The sequence below is a fragment of the Ambystoma mexicanum genome, chromosome 2p (assembly GCF_040938575.1).
Source record: "Ambystoma mexicanum isolate Mex_15411 chromosome 2p, UKY_AmexF1_1, whole genome shotgun sequence".
NCBI lineage: Eukaryota > Metazoa > Chordata > Amphibia > Caudata > Ambystomatidae > Ambystoma > Ambystoma mexicanum.
In genome coordinates, this window is record NC_090923.1 from 775,341,593 (window position 1) to 775,358,523 (window position 16,931).

Genomic DNA, 16,931 nt, shown 5'->3' on the forward strand with positions numbered 1-16,931 from the left:
GACCTTAGAGGAGAGGAAGGAGGCCAGGAGAGCATCCCACCGGTTGCCACCATTAATGTTAGAGAAAGGAGAGAGCACAGAGACCATTTATAGAGTCCGTAGGTCTGGTGAAAGACAAAGAGGATGTCAGTGAGGGTTTGCCTAGAGACAGCACTGGTACAGGTGTCAGCGATAGAGAGACCTGAGTTGGAGACCAGGATGTCCTTTTTAAACTTTTTTGTACCAGATTAAGTGAGGAGAGCAGGATAGTCGATCGAGAAGCAGTTAGAAAAGATAGGAGAGACAGAGAGCACCATAGAGTAGGTAGGGAGAGCAGATAAGGGAAAGGGGTAAGGGAGAGGCAGGGGCGAACACTAGGGAAGGACACAGGGAGGGGCGCAAGAAGACGAGGCAGAGGGAGATGAGACAATAGTAGACAATTTGTCAAGACGACAGGTGCTCAGACAATGGTAGAAAAGTTTGCTAGGTGAATGCCTAACTAAGACGGCAAGACCACCAAATGGCACTACTTACGCAATGCAGTATAGATACCAGAGAAAACACACATACGTCTGAGAGTCCTGTATAATGGGAAAAAGGTCTAGGTTTCACAATGGATTTTAAAATACTTTCGCAATAAATTTTAAATACCGGATGAACACACACCTAAGTCTGAGAGTCCTGTATAATGGGAAAAAGTATCAAACAAAAGGGCTCCTGTAGGGACCCTATTCTACCCAGGAGGGCTAACCATATATCAAACACAAGTGAACAGGGTCGATGGAGCCAAACCACTGAATCTTTCAGCTTGAAATTCACAGATCAAGACTTCGATTTCTCAAAGAAATTCAAATTTTTATCTCAGTCGGAGAAAATATATGTTTTCATATTTTCATAACACACTGAAGACTCATTATATATATGTATACAGTCATGAATGATGAATTATATGCTGTCCAAAGGTGATTATCTTGGGATAAATTCATACAGAGACAACAGCACACATCCTACTGTCATAAACAACAGATGACAGGGGTCATAACATTGCACAATCATGAGTTAGTGTCCCTCCTTGAACACTGTGACTTAAAGTCTAAAGTCCACACATAGGTGTTTCGGCCCCACGGGGCTAGAGTGGGAGCCAGTCTTGAGGGGGCCTTCATCAGGACTGGAAAGTTGTGGGGTCAGAGTGTCTTGTGTGTTCTGTCAAAACAAATGGGACAAAATGAGGATTCATGCTGGTGGATTTGGCTACATGGTGCATCAATAATTTCAAAGTTGAATCACATCTAATGTGTTAATGGGTAGAGTCTGTCTCAGAGAGACAGGGAGGTCTTACCGTGATTACAAGGTTGGATTCACAGTGTATCTTCACGGTCAAGCCAAAACTAATCTCGTATCCGGAAGAGAGGACATATGATGTCCTCATGTGTGTTCAATCTGTTGAAGAGCACTGTGCACAGGTGACTGACAAAATATCTACCCATCCTGCACCAAAAGCGGACTAAATTCCAGATGGCAATAAATGATTACAAGCTGCTCACCTGAAAACCGCTGTACTGTGCTGACCAAATGAGAGGGACTCTAGGTGCGTCGGAATATTGGCACCTGTAGTGAATCGACAAAGGGATTCAGTCACAAGCTGTGCCAGTGGAAAAGTCTGCTAGCTTATAGAAGTGGGCAGGTATTCAGGTGTACGTATAAGTATCGGTTTGACATTACCTGTGCGAATCGTCCTGTCATGACAGTGGCAGACGCAAATAACTTCTAAAGTTGTGTTAATCTTCTCTGTTTGAGAAATCGAAGTCTTGATCTGTTAATTTCAAGCTGAAAGATTCGGTGTTTTGGCTCTATCGACCCTGTACACTTGTGTTTGATATATGATGGGAAAAAAGGCCTAGGTTTCACAATGCAATTTTAAATACTTTCACAATCAATTTTTAAATACCAGAGAAAACACACTTAAGTCTGAGAGTCTGCAATGTGGCAGGGTATTCAGGGTAGAGTGTAGGCTCTATTCCGCGCCCGGGCCACTCCTCGTCGCTGCTGTTTGATGGGTGGCCACTGGCTTCCCCTGCTGACATCTGCAGACACTATCAGGAGCCACCTCTGTGGGAGCCACCCTTTTCCTTTGGGTCCTTATTCGCAGGGCCTGCTGGGCAGAGGGCTGCCCTGGAAGGGTCCCTTAAGACCAGAAATCTGACCAATCACGGGTGGAGGGCAGACTGGGAGGCAGGAGGAGGGAGGGGAAGTGCAAGGAATGAATCGGAAGGGGTCGGGGACGAAACGCTGCATGCAGGGCCTGGGGTTGCACAGAATACAGTAGAAGTCACCAAAGTTAAGGCCCAGGAGGGTTGCAGGGACACAGCAGCTCACCTGGGTACGCCAAGTGGAAAAGGCGCAAACCAACAGTGCTGGCGACTAGGCCAGGCAGAGGGAGCACAAACAACCATGTATTCAATGTGTGTACCCTACTAAACAATAGATGTCAAACTAAGAAATGTGACAGAATGGCTTTCATTGTTATGAATTCATCCTGTTTCTGTTGAACACTGCTCATTGAGCTTGAACATTATTATAACAGGTCAGCTGGTTCCATCTGTTGACTCTGTGTCCAACATAACCAACAGAATAACCCCTCCAAACTAGCATACATTGCAAAGAAAGCAGTCAGAATAGAAATAAAAGGAAACATGCGATCACATGCAAGCATCAACTGCAGGTATGTCTTGGTTTTAGGACACTAGACTGACAAGACCTACATGCTGTTTACAATGGTCTTTTAGAATGTCAAGATTTCCACACCATGAGAAAGCCTCTGACATGAACCTTATCTAACGGTTATGAGAGAGGCAGGTTTCATACTTGCTTAAATGCTGGAAATCCTGCCCAAGAATTCACCTTAATTAAGATGGAGGCTTTTGCTACTGTACTGAGAACATTATGAATATCTCTGCACTGGTGACCCAAAATACAGATCAGGATCTAAAAAAGTGAAAAAAGAAATGTCTATTCTGCTGAGTTTATATATTGAAACCATTAAATCAGCTTGAAACACAATTGTCTCTACACTAAAAATAGCACTAATGGATTAAACATATCAAACATTGCTGCATGTACACCACATACTGCATTCATATTTACGTTTATTTTTTACCTTATAGATAAAGTGCATGAGGAGATCGACCGTGTGATTGGACGAAACCGCTGCCCAGCTATCAATGACCGGAGCAGCATGCCATACACAGAAGCGGTCATACATGAGATCCAGCGATTCGCTGATATTATCCCAATGGGTCTCCCGCACACAGTGACAAAAGATATTCAATTCAGGAAATATGTGATCCCGAAGGTAAAGAAGTTCATGTTTGATTCCATAAACAATGTTGGTTTGATCACTGATGGAAACAGAGTGAGGAGTCTGTGGTCTCTCTCAGGTTTTTAGTAAAAAAAAAAGAATTTGTCCAAAAAATCATTGTATTTGTCAAAATCAGAACTGTATCATGTAAAATATGATGGCAATATTACTGTTCTGCAGGAGTACAGGGAGAAGTAGTGGTTTCTAAACTCATACTCAGCCTCACGTTACTACAACATGAGCAGTGATCTCAGCTATAAAGTTGAAACAGGCTCAACATTAATGGTCCACCCCCTTTACCTCTGTGCTGAAGGCAGACTATAATCTTCAATATGGGTGTGAACCAGCAAAGGAGCACACACAACAACAATAGATTTGTGATTCCAAAATCTATAAACATAAAAAAATGTAATTGAACTAAACGGACAAATAATAACAGAAACAAGTCATCCATGTAATTACATACACACATTATGAGGTATGGAGTGGGGTCTTAATTTTATTTTCAGGAGGGATCTTACATCGAGGCCAGAAGAACAGACCCACTGGCAAATAGCTTTACATTTTCTTCTGGGTGCTTCTGGGAGCATTCAGCAGGGTCAAGTTAGTGTTGAGACAGTTTACGCAAGGCAAACACTTTGCATTTTAACAAGCAACAATTGAGAGTCGAAGGAGGTTTGTGGACAAGCAATGTGTAGATCTTTGTGATTTGATGACTCCAGGGTGTCGTGATGTGCTGATTCATCTCTTCCGGTGAGTTGGTTCAACTGGTTTCAACAATGCTAGGTGGTCCAATGTGAGGATCACATCTACATCTCTGGAGAGCAGGCAGTCAAGGCTCCAGTCATCATCTCAAAAAAGCTCAAAACTTTGATTCTTTTGCCAACTGTGATCCGACTTCCACTGTTGACTATGGCCCTCATTACGAGTTCAGCGGTAACCATGCCGCTATTGGCGGCATGGCTGCCGCCGAAATCGCGTCAGGGTCCGGGTCCTCGGTATGAGGACTTACCGGGCCATTCCGAGTTCAGAAGGCCCGGTAATTCCTCCATCCAAGGACCTGGACAGGGTCCTTCCCCATTCCAATTTCAGCCCCCATAGGGCTGAATGGGAATGGGAGAGGGAGCAAAGAACGGGCCATTACGAGATGGCCCATTGTTTGTTCCCTCTTCCCCTTGCCGGACCCGGTAAGCACGCCTGGTTTTCCCAGCCATGCTTGCTGTGTCCCGCGAGGGGAACTCGTAATGCGGCGGTACGGGGTGAACGGCGCCGGCACCTTTTACGGCACCGTTCACTCCGTACCGCCAGGGTCGTAATGAGGCCCTATGTTTTCATTTTGTCCCAAAAACAATTGGATTTGAAAGAAGCTGGTGCAACTAATTCACATGTTGACCCTCTCTCACAAGTGAAGAACGAGTTCTGTAAAGTTTGGAAACTTAGTCATATGGGTCTGAAAGCAGTACTGTCACCATGTGTGCGCTTATCCTATCCTCCTCATTAATGACCAGTTGCCTAAAACAGGGAAAAAAGTTGCTGGGGAATTTTGAGAACTATTTGCATGTATTTTTCATTGTTTTGGTGTGGCCTCGTGTTTCTTTATATTATTTTGATTTATACCACACACCGTTGGCATATGCATGGTCTCAGGCACTTGCATAGGGCAAAATCAATATGGGAAATGTCAGGGAACACATTATTTGAGGTTTTTCAAAATGTTATGAAGGAAAGTAATAGGAAATTGGAGAAAATACTTCAAATGGGGCCTGTTCTACACACAGCCAGACAAAACAGAGAAAATAAGGATCAACAATCAAATAAACAAATTCACTAGCAAAATCGACTATGCAAATTTGAGGTTAGTCATTCCACTATGACTACGCTCTTCGTATCTTCTTACCCAATGTAAAGTCACCTAAAAGAGGGAAAAATAGTGGTGCCTCTACATGGATCCTCCACTCGTGGTCCCCAATTTATGGTTGTCTGGCAATGCATGCAGTACACACCTACATGATGTATTAGCCAGTCACTCTATGACTGCACGAACAGCACCTCAATCACAAAGCTACCATCGGCACCAATAGGGTGTGGGCTAACACAGGTGCAGAGTTCTGAGACAATTTCTTCTCCTGGGGGTACATCTTTTCCTCCACAGCTTTTCCTTATGACTCCTGCACAACCACCACCTACACCCCATTTCCAACGTTCCCCAGGGCACCACAATCTTTGACCACACCTCTTCCATGTCCTCTCTCTGATGCATTATAACCAACTACTCTTCAAATACTAGGTAAAAGATAAACTCAGAGATACTGTTCAGAAAGCGTGTGAGTGTTCCACAGCTACAATGCCTTTCTGCAACGCCAAGGCATTTCCTAGAATTAGGGACGTTCAGTTTAACTCCTCAGCCAATTTGTCAGATCCTTCCTGCACTTCAGGAACAAAGACTCCCTGCACACGCATGGCCACCTCCAATGTCTCAGCCCCCTGTGTGCCCTGCTTTGCCTACTTCTCTTTCTCCTCTTCTTGTGGCAGAGGCACATCCTCCTTGTCAGCTCTCACTCCTCTTCTCTTCTTTAGCCACACCCCCGTGAATCCCATCACAGACATCCATTTCTGTTTCTGTGGGCGACTGGCACCTAACCTCTCATCACAAAAGTGACCCAATTCTCCTCAAAGTACCCGTATCTCACAACCCATTTCTGTGACAGGTGAACTTGCTCTTCGTCCTGCATTTACTTTCGAAAGCAAAGAACGGATACCGCTTCATGATTTCAATTTCTTGCTCAGGACTGAAACGAGCGAAAAATAACAAAGACAGCTGAACAGTGCAAACAAAGGGAGTCACACAAAACTCACAGAGAACAATGAAATGGTTTTCAGTCCTGAACAAGATGACAGCTAAAACACAGGAATGCTTCTCTGATTCACTCACAAACTAAAGGATTTCTAGAAAGAATAGCAATACAAACGTGAATTTTATTTAAGTTCATTTTGATTTATTAAGGTGAAAGACAACCACACTCAACATAGGGAGTTCCTCCCCCACAAGAGAGGCCACAATATATCCTTAGTTTAGGATCCAAATACGCCCTACTTATGAATCATATAGAGCCATGTGGATCCCTCCCCCTGTGCCAAGAATGAGAATGGTGTAAAGAAAGAATGTATATGTATTTCAAGTAAAGATTCACTGAGGTTTTGTTAATGTTGCACACGCCACCTTCTTTGTGGCACAAAACAAAGCTTCATGCACATGGCTTTGTTTTTCGTAATAACCAGGCAAATACGACTTACGAAGACTTAGATTGCAAAAAAGCACAAGCTAGACTTTTAAACAAATTACACATTATTCAATGCCAAGCTGGAGACATGGGGTTTCCCTTTTGCAAAGCACTTCTCTCACCAGCACCAAAAACTCAAGCCTCACTGAAATGCAGAATCCCTCTGTTTAAAGACCAGGTCAAGGAAGTGGGGACAGTTTGGGAATTTCGTTTGGGGCCAAGGGTACCCCTTTTTATAAATACAATGTTTAAGGAGGGGTGACAATTGGGATTTTAGTTTTGTGGCATAACCTCTTTTTGGTTTTAAAGGCAAAGTTTGGTAATGGTGACAATTATACATTTTCTTGGCAAGGACACATTTCATTGGAAGGCAGGGTTTTGGGAAGTGGTATCAGTTGAGAACTACATTTCAGGCAAGGACCTTTCAGTTTTCAAGGGACTTTTGGGAAGTGGTATCAGTTGGGAATTATGTTTCAGACAGTGAACTTTCTGTATTCAAGGCACGTTTGGTAAGTGGTATCAGTTGGGAATATCGTTTTAGGGGCAAGGCCCTTTCTGTTTTTAAGGCAAGGTTTGGGAATGGTGACAGTTACACATGTCGTTTTTGACATCAGGACACCCGAGTTACATTATGTGACTATAACATTATTCCCGCTAGGAGAGCGTGTGGAGGTTTCAAACTCTTCCAAGCTCCTGCCGGTGTCAATCTATTTGGGAGTTAATTAAATTGATATAAAGTAAAACACAATTTGTCCCTCACCGACTCATGAAAGGGAATAGGTGAATTAAATACGCTGGCATTGTGTTGGACAACCTAGCTACTTTTGGAACTCTCTGGGATTGGCACGCATAGAGACTGAGCAGGGCTTTGCCTATGGGGAAAAACAGGATTATGGCCAGCACTTCAGTCATTGAGATCCCAGATCATTCATCCCTCTCTGGGCTCCAGGTAAGTATAAAAATACTCTGTTTTCTGGTCTCCCCAGCAATGGGAATAACCAGGCTTCTTCCAATATTTCCACCCACAGGCAGCTTTTCCCCACTTCCATATAGCAAGACCTTTTTACTTTCTAAGCTCCTCCCATGGAAAATTAAAATTAGGAGGTGCTAACCTATTATCTCACAACCAGGATTGGACTTTTACATTTTTCTTTGCCCCAAAGTCCTACCCCTCTCGAAGAATTATTTCAGGACTCCAGAACAGAAATGAGATTCACATTTGTTCTCCATGTCCATGTCCAGTGCTACCCTCCAAAATGTCCAACGTGGCAAAATTTTACATTTTACAAATAACTGCCATGATATATAGCCGCTGGTAACATTTTACAAGTCCAGCAGCAACCTGCTGGTAGCACCGGCAGGGTTAACACCGGACTTGTAATGAGGCTCAAAGTGTACATGCTAGAACACTACATAACACTCTATGGGCCTCATTACACGTTATGCGGTAAACCATGGTGCTGTTAGCACCATGGTGGCCGCAGGTACCATAACGGTACCACCATGGAGATAAGGGGAATTAGCACCCCATTCCAAGGTTGATGGGGCAGTAATTCCCCCTTTCTCCATGGTCCTTCCCCATTACCATTTTTGCCCCATAGGGCTCAATGGGAATGGGGAAGGGGCTAATTACGGTACTGCAAGTTGCGGTACCGTAATTAGCACCAAGGTCCCTTTGCGGGTCCCAACTTTAACGGCTGGTCTACATCAGCTGTTAAGGTCGGGTCCCGCAAAGGGACCTCGTAGTAAGGCGGAAAGGGTTTACCGGTACCGGTGCCCTTACCGTTACCGGTAAACCCTTACCGCCTACCGTGTAATGAGGCCCTATGAGTCAAAATCCCCCCACAGGATGAAAAACGTCATACAGTGGATGCCGAAATACAGGTGTCGACACTACATGTTTTGGCCCATTCTGTTCAGAATACATACATCCCTAATATTTCCTCCAATGACATAAAGGGTTTTCATCAGTATGTGAACCTCATTTAATAGCATGTCTCGTACTACTACTAGTACAGATGGAATTACTAGTCTGAGATAGTCAAAGCAATAGGGATGATTAAAATAAACTATCTTGATGTCCCTTGATGTAATTAAGTGAGGGGTTGTATTTCGCTCAAGAGGTCCAAAATTTGAGTCCTACACAATTACTCTGGCCCAACCTCCTTAAACATATAGTTAAGCACTAGACTTGGATCTTTCGGGAAGACTGGCTCTCTTAGTTGCGTATGATGTCGATCTACTTCTTCAGGTAAAGTCCTATTACCATGAAGTGTGGTCTGACACCCCCTAGGGTTATTTACACTCTGTTCCCTTTCTTCCATTTGATTTAGAGGGTGGGTATTTAGACCACTCTCTCCTGAATCATCTACATTACTGGATGTAGCCAGAGCAAAGATGTGTTTGGTCCTCTCGCTCACTTGATCATCCTTAGATATATTTCTTTCTTCTATATTGTTACTCAGTATGTATTCAGAAGGGTTAACTTTTTCTGTTGAGATTCTCTTGTTAGTCCAATAATGCTCCTGGTCTAGAGAAGTTATGACTTGAATTTCATCCTTATTCCTAACTAAACTGGTGCCTCCCATTCCTAACTGAGAGATCCTTGAGAGATTATGGACTTTACCAGGTATCTAGCTTCATATTCAATCATGGACTGGGCACTATCCTTGGACATGGGGTTGAAGAGGTGGGGTTCTTCTGATAATTTCCTGTCTTTTGCATTATCTTTTGTAAGTGGAGTCTCCCGGCACCTCCCGTCCTCTCTTACCACAACCCCAAGTTTTGTCTGGGTTGGCTTTGGATCTGTCTCAGATGGGATGTCCTTGCCTTTCCCCATCAATAGGCTGTTCATATCTTCGGATGGTCTGAACTCCTTTCGCTTACCTTTAAAAAGTCATAGATCGCTTATCCAAGATTTAGCTTTTTTGCTTGTTTTTGTTTATCTGCTATTCTTTTGTTTTGTTTAAGAGAGTTCACCAATCTATCATCAGCATCTACGTAGATGGGGTCAGGGTTTCTTAAATCAAACCCTTCAGACTCCCCTTTACCCCTTCTGTACTCTGAACTGTGTCTTGTTTCCTCGAGTGTGCTTTGCCTTTCTCAAAGTCCTTTGAACCACACAAGGCTAAATTCTGCAGATTTTTCCTAGAATTTGTTTTAGATGCTTTTAGGTCCATAAACTGCTTCCTGTTATTATTGTCTCTATCTTGGGACCCATTCGGCATTTCAATCACTTCTTTCTCTTCATTTTCAGGATTAGTACTCCTATCTGATGTGGTTGTAGAGAGAGCACCTGGGGCTCCCACTCTCATCTTTGTGACTGCAGCTTCCACATGATTATTTAACCCCTGTTTGTAGTTCGTCAATCATACTGCTTTGTGAGTTTTGTAAAGCCAGAAATAGAAGATGCAAATTTACTTCCTTTGGATGTTCTTGATCTTGCTGATTGCTTATTGAGATCCATTGCCTCCTCTGCTATCTCCTCATTGGGTTCTGCCAGGGCCAACGTCGTGATTGCTCCTGTTTGGAATATTTGAGGAGTGTCTATCAGGAGATATTACATTTGCAGGATTCATCCTGGCAATGTCTGCCCTCTATTTGGTTGAAAATAGTGAGGTAATGAATCTACCTCCTTCATATATAGGGATTGGGATGGATTATGGGGCAGAGGGAATTAAACACTCATCCCCCTTTGACACCCCCCTTTTCATTAGCACCTTCTCCCACTTCCTGAGGTGATAGTGGCAATGGCAATGCTTGAGCTCTCGGAAGGCTATTGCTTCTATCAGTGAATACCGTTGGCAATGAGAGCATATTATATCTACTCGAGGAAGGTTTATACTTTTTTGGCAAATGTTCCCACATTATGACTTGCACAGTCTTTCTAAGCCTCACACCAAACGATTTTTGTGAAACTCTGTCTGGATTACCCTTCCTTTCGCTTCACCTGGTTTTGCCACGTGTGTGCCTTGGTTTTAGGCTAAAGGGCATCACTGCAGTAAGTCGTTTGACTTTCACTCGGGGACTCCGTTGTGTCTAATTCGGCGAGGAAGGAGCTGATATCTATCTTAGGCTGGGTAAGTAGTTCCCATTTTCGACTGCCAGGGTGAGATGAATTTAAACAAACTTGCATAATCGGTCGGAAGAAAGGGTGCATAAACTGTCAGAAGAAAAGCTGGGTAAATAGTTCCCTTTTTCATCCGCTGGGGGGAGTAGAATTTAAACAAACTTGTGTAATCGAACGTAAAAGAGGTGCTACGTTACCTTCTTAGGATCAAGATTGTGATTAGAGACAAAAGCTGTATTGGGTTTCTTGTGAAACTTGCTGTCAAGGGGGACAGGCAAAGGTGCTGCTCGACTGCTCAACCAGCGAACAGTACAGTTCTTCTGTGCACTTCCCGATGCACGCATGCCTGATGCACGTGGCAGGGAGTTATAGTCCTTCCTTAATTGTGGGCTGGGACTCACTGAAATCAGTCATATTTGCGGATAAAATGGGGAAAACCACTTTATTATGCACTGGATACAAGTGTTTCTGAATTGCTAGTCCTATATGGCCCAATAATCATTCACTATCCATACTGATAAGCATATTAGCATACCAACCTTAACAACAAAGTCTGCTGGTATTCAGCATAGAATGCAGCTCAAAGGCGAACAGTACACTTCCTGATGCACACACGCCTGATGCCCGTGGCAGTGGGAGTTATAGCCCTTCCTTAATTTTGGGTGGGGACTCAATGGAATCAGTAATATCTTAATAACAAAGTCTGCTGGTATTCAGCATAGAATGCAGCTCACAAGCGAACAGTACGGTTTATAGTCATACAATCAAATGACATTATGTCGAAAGTCATAATGTCAACAAAAAAAAACAACCCCCTTTTTTTCTTGTTTTTTTGTGTTTTACCCTTTTTTTTTTTTTAATCCCGGAACCCAAAATAAACATACAATTAAAAAAATAAAACATTCAATTTTTTTTAATTACGACTTTTTTTTATTCGACATTACGTATTTTGACATAAAGTTTGTGACTATTTGACTGCACACCGAACAGTACACTTCCTCTGTGCACTTCCCGAAGCGCGCGTGCCTGATGCGCGTGGCAGTGGGAGTTATAGTCCTCCTTAATTGTGGGCTGGGACTCAGTGGAATCAGTAATATCTTAACAACAAAGTCTGCTGGTATTCAGCATAGAATGCCGCTCACAGGCGAACAGTACACTTCCTCTGTGCACTTCCCGATGAAGCCTGCCTTTTATTTCACTCAGTGATAAAGTTTCAGTGACCTCGACTGAAGAGATTTCGAAATGTAGGGGTGAGAGCAGAAGGAACGGCTCTATTGCCGAACAGATGCCTATCGTGCATCAGGTTAGGTCAGTGTCCAAAGTATGGCAAACATGGAAACACAATACGGGCACAGTTAAAGCGGAGTTGCTTTTACATGGTACTTAGTAATTAGAGTTGGCTTAAGAAGTGCTCAATGCTTGAAGGTAAGTAGGAGGTCAAGAGAATCACATTTGATCACACAGTTTAGACCAGTGGGTAAACTGGCCCCAGAATTCAGGTATACTGTTCATAATTTTAACAGTTGTTGTTGGTGGGGGACAAAAACTGACTGGCTAATGTGATGTGAAGGATATGAAGTGGTGAGGTCCGTGGAAGGGTGGGTGCAGTGTAGAGCAGGTAACAAGAAATTCTTTTTGTGAAGGTTTTAACATAAGTGTATAGAGTATTGGTGCTGATGACACATGTCTATTGTTACTGCAAACAGTGATCACAGGACCAACACAGATCCCTGCAGTGAATGTATCAATCCACTGGGCCACGGGTCAGGCTATGGTAGTGGACTGGTGTACAGTATTACATGAATAGCTAAGACAGCAAGCTTCCCTTTACATAATTAATCAGGCCGTCTAGTACATAGCATGTCTGCTGGGCCTCAATCCACAATAGAAACGGCACATGAGAATAGACAAGTAAGTCACACTTAGTTAATGAATTTGGTGTGGGGGCAGGGTATAGAGGGTGTTGGTTAAAGAGGGCAGATATGTAAACACCATTCACCGCGTTTGATGAGCCGCAGTTAAGGATACCTTCCTTTATGCCCGTGCCTCTTGACTCGAAAATGTATCCGCAGATTATGAAAGGGAATTACAGAGACACACCCCTCAATGGCGTCCATTCCCACATGCACGCCATTGCTGAGCTATCACCCCTCTAAAGCTTTTAACACCCACTTTCAGACCTAAACAAATTCAAGGGAAAAAACACTTGCCACAAAATGAGACAATTTAAAATGTGTTTGCACATGAGAACTACCCATGCAAGATAAAAATAACTATCCTAAACTGACAAACGCCGATGATGATGGCTGGCTCCAGCCGACCCGACTCATTAGGTGGGATCCTCGTTCTCAGCCTTCTCTAGCACAGGGTCTGTAAGCCGCAACAGCAACATGCCAGTAGCTGTAGCTGCAACTATTACTCTCCTCTGGCTAGATTGCTTCTAGATGGCACAGTGACGTGTATTAAACTCTCAGAAGTGCAGCTCAGAAAACCAGGAGCGCTACTCTGATAGCAGAGGCTTGACAGCTGTAAGAGGCAGTCCCATATCAATAGCGCCAGGGGCGTTGCTAGGGGGGGGCTCAGGGGGCTATAGCCCCTGATTTTTTGGTTGTAGGCCCGGATAGAATCTCAGGAGCTACAGCCAAAAGACTAGCTAGCCCCCAGTCCCAACAGTTCTGACATCAGCTTAGCCCTGGGTCTTTTCCAGACCTAGCAACTCCCCTGAGCGCCACCTTCACTCTGATGTCTGATCCACTACCAAAAACCAGGCTGTCTCCACCGTACATCAGCACAACAGCATGCTGCACGAAAAACTGAATCCAAAGGCCTTATTAAAACGAGCTCTGAGTTCCCATGAGGAGGCGCTTTGGACAGGGAGAGGTAGGAATGGGTGGGAATAGCCATAGTGATTAGCATGGCCATGGGAGGGAAGACAATGGCCCTCATTACGGCCCTGGCGGTAATTTGCGGACATTACCGGCATGGCGCAATCAACGTGTCCGTGCTGGCCATATAGCGCTAAAAGCGGCACATTACGACCATTGCGCCATGCCGGTAATGTAACAACCGACATGGCGGTAAAGCACCAAAAACGTCTCTTACCGGCATTTTATGCCATGCAAATAGCGCGTCCGCCACCTCAGCCATCGATATCAACGATCACCGGCATTAGCGGTGACCGCAAATAGCGGGGTCCGCTATTAGCGGTGACCGCAAATAAGCGGATCCGGAAGTTGCGTCAACGCACAGGAACGGGAAAGAGCACGGCGGCCATCTTCAAAAACACAATCCATTGCCATCCGCCACAACCAGTGGACACCTAACCCCCACAACCTCGGCAAACCTTCCTCTACATCAATCCTTCACCACAATGCCAAAAGTTGTCAAAAAAAGTCGAGAGAGGCTGAGGCAGGAGCGCTTCTCTAAGGAGGAGCTGAACATGTTGGCCGACACACTTCAGGAACACGCAGATGTGGTGTTCTCCACTGAGATGACAAGGCCAGCAATAGCCCGTAAGAAGGCCATATGGGCCATGGTTGCACAGAGGGTAAGTGCAGTTGGCACTACACCCCGCAATGCACAACAGTGCAGGAAGAGATGGGATGACCTACAGCTCCGCGTAAGGAGCATTCTTTCTGCCAACAGAAACCTGGCCATGGAAACTGGTGGAGAAGCACAGTCCCCAATAAAAATGCAGCCATGGGAGGAGACATGTGCCGCACTCATTGGCACCGAATGCATCGAGGGGGTCGGAGGCATGGAGAGAGGAGCCCCGACCTCATGTGACGCAGGTAGGTGCCTCAAATCCAGCCATGCCAAAGTCACTGAAGTCCACTTTGATGGGAATTGCAATGATGCCTGACAGGGTTAACACAACGCATCTGCACAATACTACCAACAGGCAGTTCTTGTCATGATGCCTGCCCCCGGAAGACCAGACCAGGAAGCAGGCATCATGCCACTTGGAGCATGCCCAAAAGCCCCAGTTAGGGGCTGTTTGGGTGCAGTCCTGGCGCCTATGGCGCCAGGCTCATAAAGATAAAGTCAGTCCTGGCGCCGTGGGTGCCAGGCTCATTATTGATAACTTACCTGAAGCAGACCATGCTGCATACTCACCTGAGGCAGACCATGCTGCATGAAGACTCAAGTCAAATGAGGCTTAGGAGGGACTATTTTACTGAAGGGACTATTTTGTTACTTGGGTGGGGCTGTGGAAGAATACTTACCTGGATCTTCTTCCAAGGCTATTTAAACCACGCCCGGACAGCCACACGTGCTTCGCGTTATTCTGCTTGCTGCAGCGTAACGCTCACCGTGTTTTCAGCAGCTCCAGTCTTCAGCCACGCCTGCTTCAGTCCTGGGACTCCTGAAACAAGAAGAAAAGAAGGATAAAGGTTAGAACAGGAGTTTTAACTTTAATCCTTACCTGAATCCTGATCCATTGCTCCACGGAACTGAAAGACAGAAGTCTTTGAAACATTGCTTCGCATTCCTACGGCGCCGCGCTGAACTCACCTGCTTGGCGGTACTTCAGCATTCCATCATGCTCTCTCCATCTCGCGGCCGCCCTCCGACACCTAAGGAGACAAAGACAGCAAGGTGAGCAAGGGGACTCTCTAAGGCTATACAAGCTACCCCCAAGAACTTACCTGATTTACCACGGGTGGTACTCACCTCATCACGGGTCAGCGCAGTCAACTCTTCTTCATCACTGTACCCCGGCCCCTAAGGGGAGAAAGCAAAGACAATACCAGTTACCCTCCACAAAACTTACCTGATTTACCACGGGGGTTTCACCTCATCTCGGGTCGGTACAGTCAACTCTGCTTCATCGCCGTACCCCGGCCCCTAAGGGGAAAACCACAATAGACTTACCTGAATCTTACCAAGTGCCATTTGGAAATCTTCGAGTGGATTAATCGGCAACCTGCAAGGAATCGGACAGAGTGAAGATCAGACATTTGAACTCTTATGAACAATTGGACTTTAGAGTCAATACTGGAACTCACCAATTCCTCTACGCCAGTGAAGTAACTGGTCATCAACGCGCCCCTGCGGTCGACGCAGGATGGAGAGCTCATCCTTCCAAACCATCAGGTGAGACTAAGGAGGGGACATCAAGAGTGCTCTGTGGGAAGACAACGGGAGTGGGAAGGTGGGTTGAAACTCAATTCCACGGGTGGTTAATTCCTCTTGTCCTTTGCAGAAGAATATTCTTGCGAGCCAGTCAAACTAGGCTGAGCGGGCCAGTCCAGTCAGTCATCTCGGCGCTACACGTCACGCTGGTGGAAACAACAGCGGCCCAGTTCCGGTCGACGCCCCCGTGGGACCCAGGTGAGCGCAACAGAACGCGAAGCCTACCCACAAATACCCACCTGGGCGTCATGGAGACCTCGGAAACTGATCAGTTGGCCCAATTATTAGGGGAATTAAGGGCCGAAGTGCATTCCGCCCGCCAAGAAACCAATGCCCTCAGGAGGGAACTGTTAGTGTCAAAAGAGCAAACTGATGAGTTGGCCAGACAACTATTACAGAGTCAGGCTGGACAAACACCTCTACCAGGACTTGGGGCAAGTCCAGCTCCTGTACCATCGAGTAACCCGGTGCAGATAAATTTACCTGGAGCTGTTCCTTTGGCTCCGCCTGAACGCTTTGCCTGAGACCCAAAAGGGTTTGCAACATTCATGAATCAATGCCGCTTGCACTTTTTATGTAGACCTGGAGCTTTCCCAAACGATCAGGCCAAGGTAGCCTTTGTACTGTCATATCTCAGCGGCAGTGCGGCGGACTGGTCCATTCCACTAGTTAACCAGGATGACCCGATTCTTCGAGATTTCCAGGGTTTTCGAACAAGCATGGAAAGACTATTCGCCCGACACTCCCGAGGACAGGCTTTGGACAACAAACTTTTATCCCTACGTCAAGGTAACCAGGATCTTTTATCTTACATTGCAACCTTCAATAGATTAGTAGTGGAAACCGAATGGCCTGAAGCCAAGCAAATCACATTATTCCATCGAGGACTTCGGGGAGAACTCAAAGATGTTTTGGCCCAAATCGTGAACCCGCCTCAAGACTGTGCTGAATATATAGATCTAGTGGTCCAGCTCGATCACAGACTTCAAACCAGGAAGGCTGACCGAACCAAGTTTGAGAACAGGGTGTTGGTTAAAACCCACGTAAGCTCCAAGGGAGTAGAACCTATGCAAATCGGGGGGGTTAAAGGACCCTTAACCCTAAAGGA

The 16,931-nt window shown here is 45.3% G+C and overlaps 1 protein-coding gene across 2 annotated transcripts in view; it reads left to right on the forward strand.

The window, feature by feature from the left end:
* The window catches only part of LOC138566779 (cytochrome P450 2F3-like), a 622,774-nt gene that overhangs the window by 542,704 nt on the left and 63,139 nt on the right, over positions 1 to 16,931 (forward strand). For both annotated transcript variants that reach the window (XM_069644431.1, XM_069644430.1), the window contains one exon: positions 3,144 to 3,331. In XM_069644431.1, the coding sequence (XP_069500532.1) occupies positions 3,144 to 3,331 (188 nt within the window). The remainder of the gene's footprint in view (positions 1 to 3,143; positions 3,332 to 16,931) is intronic.